The 15,228-nt window shown below is 37.8% G+C and overlaps 1 protein-coding gene across 3 annotated transcripts in view; it reads right to left on the bottom strand.

Annotated features, from left to right (window-relative positions):
• The window catches only part of LOC149537869 (uncharacterized), a 39,984-nt gene extending 26,631 nt beyond the window's left edge, over positions 1–13,353 (bottom strand). For all 3 annotated transcript variants that reach the window (XR_016355925.1, XR_016355924.1, XM_089799264.1), the window contains exon 1: positions 12,881–13,353. Coding sequence is in view for 1 of the 3 variants with exons in the window: in XM_089799264.1 (XP_089655390.1) it covers positions 12,881–13,225 (345 nt within the window). In the remaining 2 variants the exon portion in view is untranslated. The remainder of the gene's footprint in view (positions 1–12,880) is intronic.
• Between the last annotated feature and the right edge of the window lie 1,875 nt (positions 13,354–15,228).

Consider the following 15,228-nt stretch of genomic DNA (forward strand, 5'->3'; position numbering starts at 1 on the left):
TAAGGCCAAGACAGAGCATGGGAAGAGGTTGAAGAATGAAACTCTAAAAGACTGAATACATTATGTTAACAATGCATCAAATATATAGATTTTATAGAGGCTATAAAAAGTGTTAACAAAAAAGCAAAGTCGTCTAAATAAAGATGATGTCTAAAAATAGATCAAATTAAGACAATAGAAAGTAGAACCTAAATGATCATTAACTAAAATTCTAAATAACGTGCTAAAAATAGTAAGAATCCACGGTACTAAAAGTAGTCTAATACCCTCTCTTAATGGACATTCTATCAACTGCCTGCAAAAAAATGTACATGTCTTGTGGCCATAAAATCTTCAAAACATTTTCTTGTTGTTGAGACCCTCCCTAGATCTGCAGAATATCAATAACCAAGAGTAGCTAAAACCCCTCCTGAAAAGAACAAAGGACACCCCCTTCTTCAAAATGCTCAATGACAAGAGACAAGAGCCTGCCACTGAGATGAGTCTGTCACTAACCCTCCTAGAATATGCAAAACTTTTGACCCAAAATCATCACAAAATGTCCAAACTAATGTTGGATAAGAGAGCAATCCCTCTCTATCGTCAAAGACACATCGAGAATAGTTGCCACAATTTTGAGGAAAAAAAGCAAACCCTCCAAACTTTAGCAGATGAGCACCATGCCCTAAAATTGACTGCAAGATACCAAAGCTGGCCAATAACTTTTCCACATGAGCACTTTGACTCAAAACAAATTGCAAGAAGCCATGATCTTTGTGAAAAATTTTGACAAACCCCTAAAGCTGAAGGTTACAGAGCATCGTTTTTCGAAAAAGGGTAAAAAAAAAGGAATTCCTGATATAAAATCCCACACAAATAAACAACTTTATGAATTACAAATTCTAGAAATGATTTTCAAGGACAAAAATCGCAAAAACCAAACAGATATCTAGCACAATATCCAAGAATGAATTTGCATATAAAACATAAATTTTAAAGAAAAATGGTAAAACTCAACAGAAACTAGAGAGCTGTCCAAAACTACGGAAATAGTGACTAGGTCATACTGAAGCAAACCCTTAATTTTTGAGGAAAAAGTTATAAACCCTCCCAAAAAAATTAAGAAAAAAAATGAAATCCCCAAGAATTTTAAAGCTAAAATTTTATTAAAAAACCAAAAAAAAAAAATTTAAGTGGGATAGAACCATAAATCCACCTAAATAATTTTCTTTCCTTTGGAAATTCTGAAAAAACTCTAGTCAGGTTTCAAGGTTAAAAACCCACAACCAAAAAGCTATTGAATCCCCAAAAAAGCAAAAAACCTAGAAGCAAAATTTGCATTTCGCAAATTAGGGTTTTGAGGCAAAAAAGTAACAATTTTTTGGCCAAAATCGTAGAGGTTTCTAGAAAACCCTAGACAATAGAAAATGGCGGACCTACCAATGAAAAATGTGGCCTCGAAGAATCATGTTCAACTATAGGCAAGTGGATTTGTTTGGACAAAAAATACTATTAAAATTGTGGCGAAAAAAATGGTGCTTGAAACACAATCTGTGGGGACTTGGGAAAATCGCAAACTAGTAAAATAGAGCCGAAAATTCACAAATCTTTGACTGAAAACTATGAGTTTTTTTAAAAACATAAAAAATGTCTTTGTAGACAACAAACAAAAATGAGGTAGAAAAACCCAAAGGACATTAAAAAATCTAAGTTTTTATGAAAACAAAAGTTGCAGCTCCAAGAAACCGTCGTGGTTGTTGGAAAAAATGTGGGTTGTAAAAAACAACCGACTCTCGAGCTCAAACAAAGACAACACAATCAGAAAATGCACAGACGGTGAAAAAACTCCAAAAAATACAAAAGACAACACCTATAAAGTGATCATAAACCCTAGCCAGGTTTCTAGCAGACTAAGAGACTTCAAAAGAAAAAATCCAATAATTTGAAAAAACCTACCCAATCATAGAACCCTTAAAAACAAACAAGAAAAACCCTTCAATGAATTTTCCATAATCCTAGACCCTCCTATGAGGGAGTCAAACCTAGACCCACTCTAATTCCATGGAACTCTAAAAAAATGAATACATTGTATTACCAAATACACCAAATATATAGAGTTTATTGATGGTATATAAGCATTAACAAAAAAGCAAATTCGTCTAAATAAAGAGGACATCTAAAAATAGAACTAATTAAGATAATTCAAAAATATAGCCTAAATGACCATTAGCTAAGATTCTAAATAACAAGCTGAAAATAGCAAGAATCTAAGGTACTAAAAATACTCTAATAAAGGAGATACTGAAGAGTGATCAATTTGGGAGGTATGCAAAATAAATTGTCTCTATTATTACTTTGGTTTTCCAAGTGATCAGATACGGCAATTGGGATTTGTCTCCCCTTGGAGAGCTATATGAGTGCATCAATTCTATGCTTGACCACACAAGGGTTGTTGTGCGAGAGAAAGGCCCCACTTTAGCATTCTACAATGAGCACATTCAACCTATCATTCTGCGCAAATGGGACAGGCTAAACACTCCCCCACACATGGCCTCTTATGCATTGAATTCAAAGAGGTACATGCCTAGGCCTGGTAAAGTTACATAGCTTCAAAATAATGAGATGAAGACGAGATTGTTCAAGTGCATTAATAGGATGTATGATGATCATACTGCCACACAAATTTGCATCGAGTGGACAAAATTTGCCTCTTAAGGGTTATTTGGATGCGGCAAAGATGGATATAAGATATATGGCGCAAAAGGACCCAATTTTGTGTTAGAGCAGTCATAGAGTATAGAGAGCAAAGATTATCAAACTAGCCATTTGTCTACTATCTTAGATTTCTAATTCTTTACCTACAAAGAGGAATTGGTCTACTTGTAGCGTCATCCACTCTCTTAAGAAGAACAAACCTACTTCTAGAAGAGAAAAGAAGCTAGTGGTAGTACATAGAGCCTTGTGTACCATTGACCACAAGACAGGTGTACACAAGGAGAGACCAGCAACATGTTGGGACGTAGAGCCAAAGGAGCCAACACAAATTGAAGAAGATGAAGATGTAGCAGCTTCAGATGCAAGGTTGGTTGGTATTCATTTGGCAGATCTTTACCATAAGAAGTCCAACAATTCCAATGATGAGGACTTTTCCTTTAGGGAAGATCTGAGGCCTCCCTTTACTACATTTTGACATTTTGCACTTGTTTTGAAATCATGCTACTCATTGTAATCATCTTTATGATATTTTTGATACAATAGAAATCCTCCATTCATTGTTTCGACGAGTTTATTTAGTATTCTAATTTCTAATTTCTAATTCAATATGCAATGTTTCATTGTTCATTGTTAATTGTCTATTGTTCATTGTTCATTGTTCATTGTTCATTGTTCATTGTTTGTCTATTGTCTATTGTCTATTGTCTATTGTCTATTGTTCATTGTTCATTGTTCATTGTTCATTGATCAATGTTCAAGTATATTGTAGTTAGTTTTTGGTATTTGCATGTTTGTTATTTTACTTCTTATAGTGTTATACATCTTTTCATAACCAGCATGTCAAGTACTATAGAGTATATACAACTCTCTCCCCCCGCCTAGTCGTCCCACATCATCCCCAAGTTGGACCCCCTTCTCCCCCCATTCTAAAAACCCATCCTCCAACGCCCATGTTACACTGGATACTTGGTAGACCTTGAACTCTTGCCTCCTTTTCCCACTTCTACCATTTGTCTTTCTTCATGTTTTCTTACCACTTCCTAAGTTAAGGGGCTGATGGAAGATCTAGCTTATGTGTCGTGGCTCAAATTTCTTCCAAATACACTTCCTCCACAACTTCCAAGATCAAGAGGAAGCCATGAAATCTACTAATTCCTTTAGGCATATTACCTACTCCATTGCTATCTCTTCTTCCATGTCTTGCTCTCTTTGTTGCTCGCTCGGGCCTTAGGCTCCATTTTCGTCATCCCAAATTGAATCTACTAAGTTGATGATAGCTTGCATGAGCTTCCCATCTTCTTTTAGAGCATTCTAAACTAAGGACAGCCTCATTTGTAACAATTTCTCTATTCTCCACAATTCCCATTTTGAGATGGCTATTAGCTGACCTGACCATCCTTCCCTACCTTTGACTAACTCATCTGATCCTGAGGAAAGCATTCTTCTCTCCCATTTATCTCTAACCTCTCTCTCAATGTTGCAGCAGCCTTACGGCCACATTGTTCATTGTTCTTCCTTGATGACAAATCCTGCCATATTCTCCATGCTCTATCCTCCTATACTCTACACTACTTTTTCAACTCGGGAAGTTGTTTTCCCTTACCTCGTCAATCTTTTTTACAAAACCATGTCCTAATACACCTTTTAGTTGGATGAGAGGAACCTCTACTACCATCAAGGATTTTTCGGTTGCTGACCTTCAACAAGCTCTGTTAAATTGTTCTCTACTACCACATTTTAGAAAAAAATATATATGTTCTTCCACTTTGATTAGTTGCTCCCAAAAGCTACTAGAAGTATTCAAGCAAATTAACTATGGTAAACGTTTGATCATTATTTATTTTATTTTCACAAAAAGGGTTGTGTCATCTTCGCCCCTATCCAACCCTAATACAATCCCCAATTTAGACCCTATCAATCTTAAGCAATCCCCTGTCTAGTATTCCATTAAAGATTTGTACAAACGAATCCAAAATTCATCCTCCAATACTGTCATCTTCCTAGGGTTGAAGTTTTGGGACCAACCCTCTGTGTATATTAACTTCTTCCTCATCCACCACACAATCAGGCTAACACCTCATCCCAACCCCTTCCACTTTCAAATATTGCCAAAAAGAAGCTTTTTGGTAAAAAATAAAGTACTATTATGGAGTTCCAATTTGCTAAAACCCACTTCTCATCTCTTGTCTTCTTGGATTGCTACCAATTACTTTCCCAACCAATGCAGTTTCGCTCAATTCCCTTACCTCCTTTTCTACCAACTATGAAACATAAATTTCTAAAGGCTCCAATTAGAGTTCCAAGATTCTCCAAGCTCTCTCATGTACTTCACTACTTCCTTTCTTTTCTTGTATTTTACTCTACCTTGATCAATCTAGTGGAATCACATTTTTATGGTCGTCAAGCTAGTTTTCATTACTTGGTGTCCTTTTGAGTTGATCCTCTACTACCAAGTTGGAATGTGTTTGCAACTAGAGCAAAGAGTGGCAGCCAATACTCTTCATCGTACCAAAGCCTCTCATCTCGATTCCGTGCTCAATTAGAGTACTCCTCCTTCGCTTTTCTCAATTTGCCTGTTATACCTTCTTCTAAGTGTCACAACACTCTTTACTACTTGCCCTTTGTCAATGAAATCCATTAAAATTTCACATTCCACCTCTAGCACCCACATGCCTATTCTTGCTTTACGTGCCATCCCTTTAATATATAAACTTGAGTTTTGAGTTGTCGGTTCTTCAAATGATTTTTGAACTTCAATATAAAAATTACTAGAGAGTTGTGGCCATTTGAAAAAATATAAGTGAATATTCATAAATTTGGGTTTTATCCTCACTTTTGTCCGAGTTATAACTCTAATACCACTTGATAAGATCCAAGTGTAATAATTTTAGGAAGAAAATATACAAGATAGAAATCATGCAAGGCTAAAGATGTTTGCTAGCCAGGATTCCCTAATATCTAATTAGAAAGGAAGAAAGAAAGAAGTTATTTTTAACGTCCACCAGGCTAGAGACAACCTATGGGACAAACTACCTCACACATTGATTGCTGCATTGTGGCCCTTTTCCAGTGCAACTTGATGATGTGTGCCCCCGACTGCTCAAATGTCTCTTCATTGAATAAATCAACCCAAGAGTCAGTTATCGAGACATTGACATGATTATTCTTGTTGTCCTTGAAGGCATCAAACTCTAAAACAAAATGATTTTCAGCGTCCACTTGTCCGAAAGTGCAAAGGAAACACTCTTTCTTCCCAAGCTTCTTTAGGTATTTTCCAATCCCTTGTTTCACTGTGCAGTTGATAAGAATTGGTCCTTAACTAAGCAATAAGAGTTTCACCTCTCCAAGAGATATTGACCTCTATGTACACTTTTTGATGATGATTACAAGTGGGATTAAACTCAGCAATATAATACTTTTTCTTTCTCATTAGTCCTCTATCCCAAGAACACTTGTTAAACTTATCCATGAAAAAGTCTTTATCTCTTTACTATTTGTGGGGCATGAGTTCAAGAAAATATCCCATTTACCAAACTGTCTATAGTTTTGCCACACCCAAGTCTTCTTTATTTTGCACAATATGTCATTGAAGACAACCTTAGGCCGTCTACTTGCTTCCATTTGCTCAGTTCTTTATGCAAAAATAGAACAAACCCCATAAACAATACTCTTTATAGAAAAAGTCACTCCGCCCCATATCTCCAAAAGATATCAAACACTAAATGATCGTCACATATCTTTACAAAGATAGTCACCTCCTAATAACACTATGGAGAGGTGCAACAACCTCTATAAAGGCCTAATCTTGACCTCATATAATCAATTATGAAAGTTATCCACACAATCCAATATAACTAATTAAAGAGATGTGTGCCACAAGTGACCATCTCCATACACTTAATACTTCATAATATCATATCATCAGATAAATAATGTTGAGTTACATTTAAAATTCCAATCTCTTGAAATCAGAATGCTCATAACATGAGCACAAATTCTTTACATAGACAAATAGAAGACAATTCCCTGTTAGTTTAGTTAGCTTTGGACAGCTGTTCGTTCATATGCTATTATTTAGCAAGTAATTGTTTTGCTAACTAGTTGGTTAGATTAGAGACAAATATTTGTTAATTAATTGACCACTTTTGGAAACAACTAGAAACCGACTTGGTTAGGGTTGTTAAGTTGTTTTAATCTCATAGTTACACCACCCTGGGGGACGGGGGGACGGCGAAACAAGGGGACAAGTTTCCGGGACGGGGGGACAGAGGGGCCTTAATTTGGGGACAACAGGGGGACGGTGGGGGGACGGCGGCAGGGGACAAGAGGGGTGTATATATCTATGCATATGGTATTTAAAAATGTTAGTTATGAAAATATGTATTGCAATATAGGATGTAAAGATGTAAAAGAGTGAAGACTTGAAACATTGCATTGAATGGAACATCGAACATTAAACATAAATAGTCGAATTTGCAAATAGTGAATAGCAGGATGTCCCCCATCCTCGGTGGAGGTGGTGGAATCTAGTGGCACCGCTGGGGACGGGGAGACGGAGTCCCCAAGTCTCCGGTGCGTTGAAGTCTCCGAGACGTCGGACAAAAAGGGGGGGGGATGCGTCCCCGTGTTACTATGTTTAATCTCGACTGTCTATTGAGAATCAATCTCGGTCGTTGGTTTACCAACAGGAGTAGTATAAAAGGAGGTCAAGTGGGCATTTGGAGAACAAGAAGTTTGGAAACATTTGCAGTACTAGCAAATGAGTTTGTAAGTTTGCAGTGTTAGCAAACCGTCTTGCAGTGTTAGCAAGGGCGCAGTGTTAGCATGGGAATAGCAGTGGGGAATATCAACGGGAGAAATTAGGAGGTTGTCGAAGTTCTGCCAGTGAGAGGCAAGGAATTTTGTATCTCTTGATTTGCTGAAGTTTAATATAATTCCTCATCTGTAGAACTGGTTTTCCCTTAGGGGTTTTTCCAGGGACAATTTGTTCGAAAATATTGTGTTCATTGTGTTGCGCATTTCTTTTCGTATTTTATAAGTGAAGTTGCAATTGTGTTATTTTTCGATATTAGCTGGGAATTTGTTTTCGGCAGTTTAATAATCATTTATGATAGGAGATTAATAATCAGTGACTGCAATAGTTAAGTTTTCATATGGTATCAAAGCATTGTTAAGGGTAGAAGAGTTTTGCCGTAAGAAAGAAATTTTGATCTCTTTAGATTTATTATTGCTTTAATCCCTTGAGATGGCTTCAGCTGGTTTGAGAGATCACTGGAAGGCCAGAATTTTTTTATTGTTCGAAGAGAATGGTATCAAGAATTATGCTACCAGTGATGTACCTGTACCAACAGATGCAACACAGCTTGCAGCATATAAGAAGGACGATGCCAAAGCGAGGAGGATTATCCTTGATGGTGTTAAGGATCATATTGTTCCACATATCATGGAGCTAAATACGGCAAAAAAGATGTGGGATGCCATTCTAAATCTGTATCAAAATGCTACCACCAACAGGAAGTTGATTCTCAGAGAGAAGCTAAAGAATACCCGAATGAACCAGGGAGAAGATGTCACAAGTTACCTCACCAGGCTCAGACTTGTCAAGGATGAGTTAGCAGTTGTTGGAGATAGCCCTAGTGATGACGAGCTACTAAGAATAGCCCTAAATGGGTTTACTAAACAATGGAGTGTCTTTGTTCAAGTTGTCAGTGGACGAGATACTTTACCGAGTTGGGATCGACTATGGACTGATTTCACTCAGAAGGAGTTTACACTAAGTCTTGTCAATGGGGCCCACAAGAGTCATAAAAATGAGGTGGAACAAGAGAACATTGCCCTAGCGGGTAAAAGGAAAGCAAAGAAGGGCTCTAGCAAAGGATCGAATTCACAAAGTGAGAAGAAGAAGAAGGAAGGACCTTTCTAAGGTCAAGTGCTTTGGATGTCACGAGTTTGGTCACTATGTTAATGATTGCCCAGAGAGGAAGAAGGGTAAGAAGTAGGTGGCAACTTCAGCAAGTGCGGAAGAACTCTCTAGTAGAATGGAAGATGAGTTTGCACTCATAGCTTGTATGGTTAGCTCAACCTCACAGTGTGTTTGGTATATAGATAGTGGGGCGTCATTTCATATGACAGAAGTTAGAGAGTACTTCTCCAGTTACAAGGAGGAGAACACCAACATCCAAATTTCTATGGGAAACTTGTCCAAACTCAACCAAGTTGGGAAAGGGACTATTCAATTTTAGAGGGAGAATGGAAAGATAATTCCACTTCATGATGTGTTGTATGTGCCAGGCTTAGGTATGAATTTGATTTCTATATTTGTTCTTCAGGATAGAGGCTATAATGTACTCTTTAGAGGGACAAATGTGTTGATTAAGCACAAAGATTGGAAATCACCCATAATTATTGGAGTTAGGAGTGGTCGCCTTTACGGGTTGCAGTTTGATAATCCTAAGGCACTCATAAGCAACAATAATCCTAGAGCTCTTGGAGAGCTATGGCATAGGAGAATGGGCCATATTCATCATGGAGCACTTAAATTGCTTCGTGAGACGGTGACAGGTGTTCCAGAGGTGAGCATAGAGCATGATGATGTATGTAAGGGATGTGTGTTGGGAAAGTTCACGAAAGCATCTTTTCCAAGGAGTGACACCAGATCTAAGGGTGTTCTTGATCTAGTACATTTGGATGTTTGTGGACCGATGTCGACGAAATCTCTCAGAGGATATGAGTACTATGTTACTTTTATTGATGATTTCTCTAGAAAGCCCTGGATATACTTCTTGAAGACTAAGGATGAGGTTTTCAGTCAATTCTAAGAGTTCAAGGCTCTTGTGGAGAATTTAACAGGAAAGAAGATAAAGGTTCTTCGGTCAGACAATGGAGGCGAGTACAAAAGAAATGTCTTCCAGGAGTTCTGTACCAGAGAAGGAATCAAGAGAGAATGCACTATTCCTTACAATCCACAGCAGAATGGAGTTGCTGAGAGGAAGAACCGTTCTATATCAGAGGCAACAAGCAACAAGAGCTATGCTACATGACCAGGACATGCCCCGTTACTTATGGGCAGAGGCATGTAATACAGCAGTCTACATCCAGAATAGAGTTCCACACAAGGTGCTAGGGAAGATGACACCAAAAGAAGCTTTCACAGGGAAGAAGCCAAATGTTGGTCACTTCAAGACATTTGGTAGTTTGGTGTACTGTCATATTCCTGAAGATACACGTACAAAGTTAGATCAGACTACAGAGGGGGGGTACTTTGTTGGGTACAGTGAGACCTCAAAGGCATATAGGATTTTCATTCCGGGGACTAAAAGATTATTGTCAGACGTGATGTCAAGTTCATGGAGGACAAAGCATTCAGGAGATCCAAAGATTTGCCAGCAAATGATCAGAGTGAGCAGCCAACAGAAGCTCCAAGACCAAGTCAAGGGCAGCAAAGCTCAAATACGGTTACCAATACGAGTGTAGACTCGGGTAGTGAAGATTCACAGAGTATGGAGCAACAGGTGCAACAAGAAATGCATCTAGAGAACTTAGAGGTTGACATTTCATCCTCTACAATTGGCAGCAGGAACCATTAGGTTCCAGATACACAAAGGGATACTCAGGAGTTTGTGGGAGCTCCTAGGAAGAGTAGTAGACAGCAGAGACAACCAACCAAGTTCAATGACTATGTGGCATTAGTTAGTCAATTGGTAGATAGTGAGCCTTCTAGCTATCAAGAAGTTGTAGAACATCAGGTATGGCGAGATGCTATGGTTGAGGAATATTCCTCAATAATGCAGAATGATATGTGAGAGGTAGTGCCTAGACCAACAGATAGGGCAGTAGTTGGATCATGCTAAATCTATAAGATAAAGCACGGTGCAGATGGTAGCATCGAGAAATACAAGGCGAGGTTCATGGCAAAGGGGTTATCTCAGAAGGAGGGAATAGACTATGAGGAGACATTTGCTCCAGTTGCCAGGTATACTTCTATACGAACTGTAATCTCACTTGCAGCATAGATGGGATGGCAAATCCATCAAATGGATGTCAAGATAGCATTCCTTAATGGTGAGTTGAAGGAGGAGGTATACATAGAACAACCAGAAGGCTTTGCAGCACGTAGCAAAGAGACCCACATGTACAGATTGAAGAAAGAAATGTACGGACTCAAGTAGGCTCCTAGAGCGTGGTATGAGCGCATTGATACATACTTGCAGTAAATGGGCTTTGTGAAAAGTGAAGCAGATGCTAATGTCTACTACTTGGTGGTTGGGGGTGAGATTCTCATTCTTGTTCTTTATGTGGACAACCTGTTTCTTACAGGTTCACTAGGGCTCATAGTGGATTGCAAGAGGAAACTTGTAGAAAAGTTTGAGATGAAGAATTTGGGACTTATGCACTACTTTCTAGGTATGGAAATGTGGTAGACAGATGGGGAGATTTTCCTTGGTCAAGGGAAATACTGCATTGAAATCTTGAAGAAATTTGGGATGGAGGATTGCAAAGCCATGTCTACACGCATAATCACAAATTGGAGGAAGGTAGATACATCCAGGGAGAAGGATGTAGATCCCACTTTATACAAACAGTTGATTGGTTTGCTTATGTATTTGGTCAACACTAGGCCAGATATAGCATTTGCAGTTAACTCTCTTAGTCAGTTCATGGTTGAACCAAAGAGAATACATTGGATAGCGGCCAAGCATGCATTGCGTTACTTGCGTGGTACAGTTGAGTATGGGATCAGATATGTTCGAGGTGAAGGTATCAGGTTGATAGGCTATACTAACACAAATTGGGCAGGAAGTACAACGGACAAAAGGAGCACTTTAGGGTGTTGTTTCAGCCTAAGATCAGGAGTTGTTTCTTGGTTCAGCAAGAAGCAGAAGTCTGTGGCTCTGAGTTCAGCAGAAGCAGAATACATAGCAGCTAGCATGGCAACATGTGAAGCTACATGGCTTCGGAAGTTGTTAGTAGCTTTGTTTGGTCAGAAGGTTGAGACTACTATGATACATTGTGATAATCAAAGTTGCATCAAGTTGTCTGAGAATCCAGTGTTTTATGATAGGTCTAAACATATAGATATCAGATATCACTTCATCAGAGATTGTGTACAATGGGGAGTTGTTTAGCTACAGTACATACCTACAGAGGAGCAGGTAGCAGACATTCTAACTAAGGCATTGAGGAAGGCAAAATTTATCTTCTTCAGAGATAAGTTAAGTGTCATGTAGAACAGCTTCCTCGCTAAGAGGGAGTGTTAGTTTAGTTAGCTTTGGACAGATGTTCGTCCATATGCTATTATTTAGCAAGTAAATGTTTTGCTAACTAATTGGTTAGATTAGAGACAAATATTTGTTAATTAATTGACCACTTTTGGAAACAACTAGAAACCAACTTGGTTAGGGTTGTTAAGTTGTTTTAATCTCGGCCGTTGGTTTACCAACAGGAGTAGTATAAAAGGAGGTCAGGGGAGCATTTGGAAAACAAGAAGTTTGGAGAAACATTTGCAGTACTAGCAAATGAGTTTGTAAGTTTGTAGTGTTAGCAAACAGTCTTGCAAGATTAGCAAGGGCGCAGTGTTAGCATGGGAATAATTGTGAGGAATATCAATGGGAGAAATTAGGAGGTTGTCGGAGTTCTGTCAGTGAGAGACAAAGAATTTTGTATCTCTTGATTTGCTGAAGTTTAATATAATTTCTCATCTGTAGAACTAGTTTTCCTTTAGGGGTTTTTCCAGGAACAATTTGTCCGAAAATATTGTGTTACACATTTCTTTTCGTATTTTATAAGTGGAGTTGCAGTTGTGTTATTGTTCGATATTAGCTGGTAATTTATTTTCGGCAATTTAATAATCATTTATGATACGAGATTAATAATCAGTGACTGCAATAGTTAAGTTTTCACATCCCCTTCTGGCTTCTCATAAACCAAATTAGCGGCTGGCTTACTGACACTAATAGTTTAATTCTCCTTTATATACCTTCAGACCATATTATACACTAGTTACAAAGCTCTGGACAAATGCAGAGAACAATCCATAAATAAAATTTAGCAAAAGTCTCAAAATTTTATGCGGGGTTTTGAAAAGGAACCGAATACATAATCGACGAGTTAGTGGCTAAAAGTTTTTGTTCGGTTTTAAATTGTGGAAGTTACCTCAAAGAAAGAGTATAGCATTACATTACATTACCGCAGCAATGGCGACAATGGCAGAGGAAAGCAAGTAGACATAAAAGGGAATCTGAAACGGCTGTTCAGCTTCATTGTTCTTCTGAAATTCACTGCGAGCCCAGGGAGGAGTTTCGCCTGAATCAGGCCTCGCCCACGACGGGATTTTTTCATCTGCTGTCTTCTTCGATTTGGCGGAGCCCTCCGTCGCTGCAACCACCGTAAGTTTGAGACGATTTGAACGATGATTTTGGCCTGTGGGTGTCCTGTTCAATTTGCTGCAGGCCCGTAGTTTAGGATTACCATGTTTTCCACTTCCACTCAGACAGCACGCTCCTTCCCATACCAGACAGTTTAATTTCGCCATGCCCAGCAAATTTTATTTTTTTGCTTGCTCTCGATATCTCATAACATTTAGCCAACCAAGAAAATATCTACTTTGATGGGATATTTGTGGAAGGCCAGAGAATTGTCTGGCGGATGTGGTTAAATTTGTCATCGCTTTAGTGAGCTAGTCTTTGCATATTGGATAGGCGATGGTAATCCCACCTCGATTTGCAATGGGTACACTTTCGTGGCAGATGGGCTAAAAAATAATATTAAACCAAAGAATAGGTCATAATGAATGAATAAAAGAGTTTTAATGACCTAAGATGTTTATAGCTTAACTTAGAATTAATTCTCACGATTTGAAATAGATTGATGATTTTTAATGTTCATAAGACTAAATATAGTCTATGGGATAGTCTTTGAATTTAAACTAATTTTAATCATCGATTTTTTGTCGGAGTTGATGATGAGCCCACCCAACTTCACAATGTTCTCCTCACTAAAATGGTTGTGCCAAGGATTGTCAAATATAATATCCACAAATTTGATCATGTTATTCTTGTATGCATCATATTCTAAAATGAAGCATTATTGTGTTTCCACCCAAGTAGAATTGCAAAACATGAAAACTCTCGCTTCCTAATTTTCTTTTGGCCTCTTCCAACGTCTAATCTCACAACGGAGTTGATGAGAGTTGTTTTTGAGTTGTGTAATAAGAATTTTATCTCTCCAAGAAATGTTGGTCCTTATGTACTCCTTTTGGAGTTGACCACATGTGGGGTTCAACTTGTTGATATAATAAGTTTTCTTTTTCCTTCCAAGCCCATTTTCCCAATTTCTTTTGTAGAATTTATTCATAATGAAGACCTTTATTTCTTTATTATTTGCAGGACACATATTGAAATGGATAACCATTTGCTCATCCACTTGATATTTTGTTGCATCCACATCTTTTTTACATTTGCACAATATATCAATAAAGGCCACTTTAGGTCATTTGCCTTCGCCTTTTTTTAATTCTCTTTAGATAGCTAGCAGGGTGAATCATAGCAAGTGTCTCGATAGGGGCATACCCCACTTCACTTAGCATGGTATTATATGAAATAGTGCTTTTGATTTTAAGCTTGCTTGTGATCCAATGCTTTTGAATCCTCTCGATTTGCTTCCATTGTAAGGCTAAAATATTGTCGAACCATATTTCACTTCCATAAAGAACAACTAGAAGAACTAGAAGACCAAACAAAGTTTGAGTAGTTTTCTTATCCTAAACCTCTACCTCAAGACATTTATTTTTAAGTGCATAAAATGTCTTCCATCCTCCTAAATATTAATTTCTTTCTATAGCCTTCTTGACTTAGATTTTTTTTAAAGTGAATCTCGAGGTATTTATACTCTACAACTTCCTCGATAACGATGCCCTCAAAATAGAAAAAAATATGACTTCAGTCTTACTAATATTGACCTGCATCCCTACCATTTTGTGAAAGCACTCAAGAGAAAACAAATGTTCTTGCAAACCACAAGCAAATTTGGCAACCAAAATGAAGTCATCTACATAGAGGCACAATCTAATTAAAAATTCCCAACTAGATACCCTCATCATTTTGCATATCTAATCATTCTTCAAGTTTGTCAATATATAGGCTAGACAGAATAGGTGATAATGGACAACCTTGTATGACCCCTATATCGCTCCTAAAACACACTAATACATTAGGCCTTAATTTTCAACTTAAATTTTCAAACTAAGGCCAATTTGGCTTGTCAATTACATTTTTTTTAAAATATGATCCTGAAAAGGTCAAAATTTTGACATTATATAAGTTTTTTGTTGAAATTTTGACCAACGCGAGATATAAACAAAAATAAATTTTAAAAAAATGAATATCATTTCATTATCTTAGCCATGCATGGGAGGGGGAAAAGGATAAGCGCGGTGAATAGCGAATAGGTATGTAATCAAAATACAACCCTGGTGATTTCATGCATTTAGGATTATGGAGTGAATATATATTTTGTCTCTTTTCGAGCCCTTGTTAT

The sequence above is a fragment of the Cupressus sempervirens genome, chromosome 9 (genome assembly GCF_028749045.1).
Source record: "Cupressus sempervirens isolate cs-2001-9-10 chromosome 9, ASM2874904v1, whole genome shotgun sequence".
In the NCBI taxonomy this organism is placed as follows: Eukaryota; Viridiplantae; Streptophyta; class Pinopsida; order Cupressales; family Cupressaceae; genus Cupressus; species Cupressus sempervirens.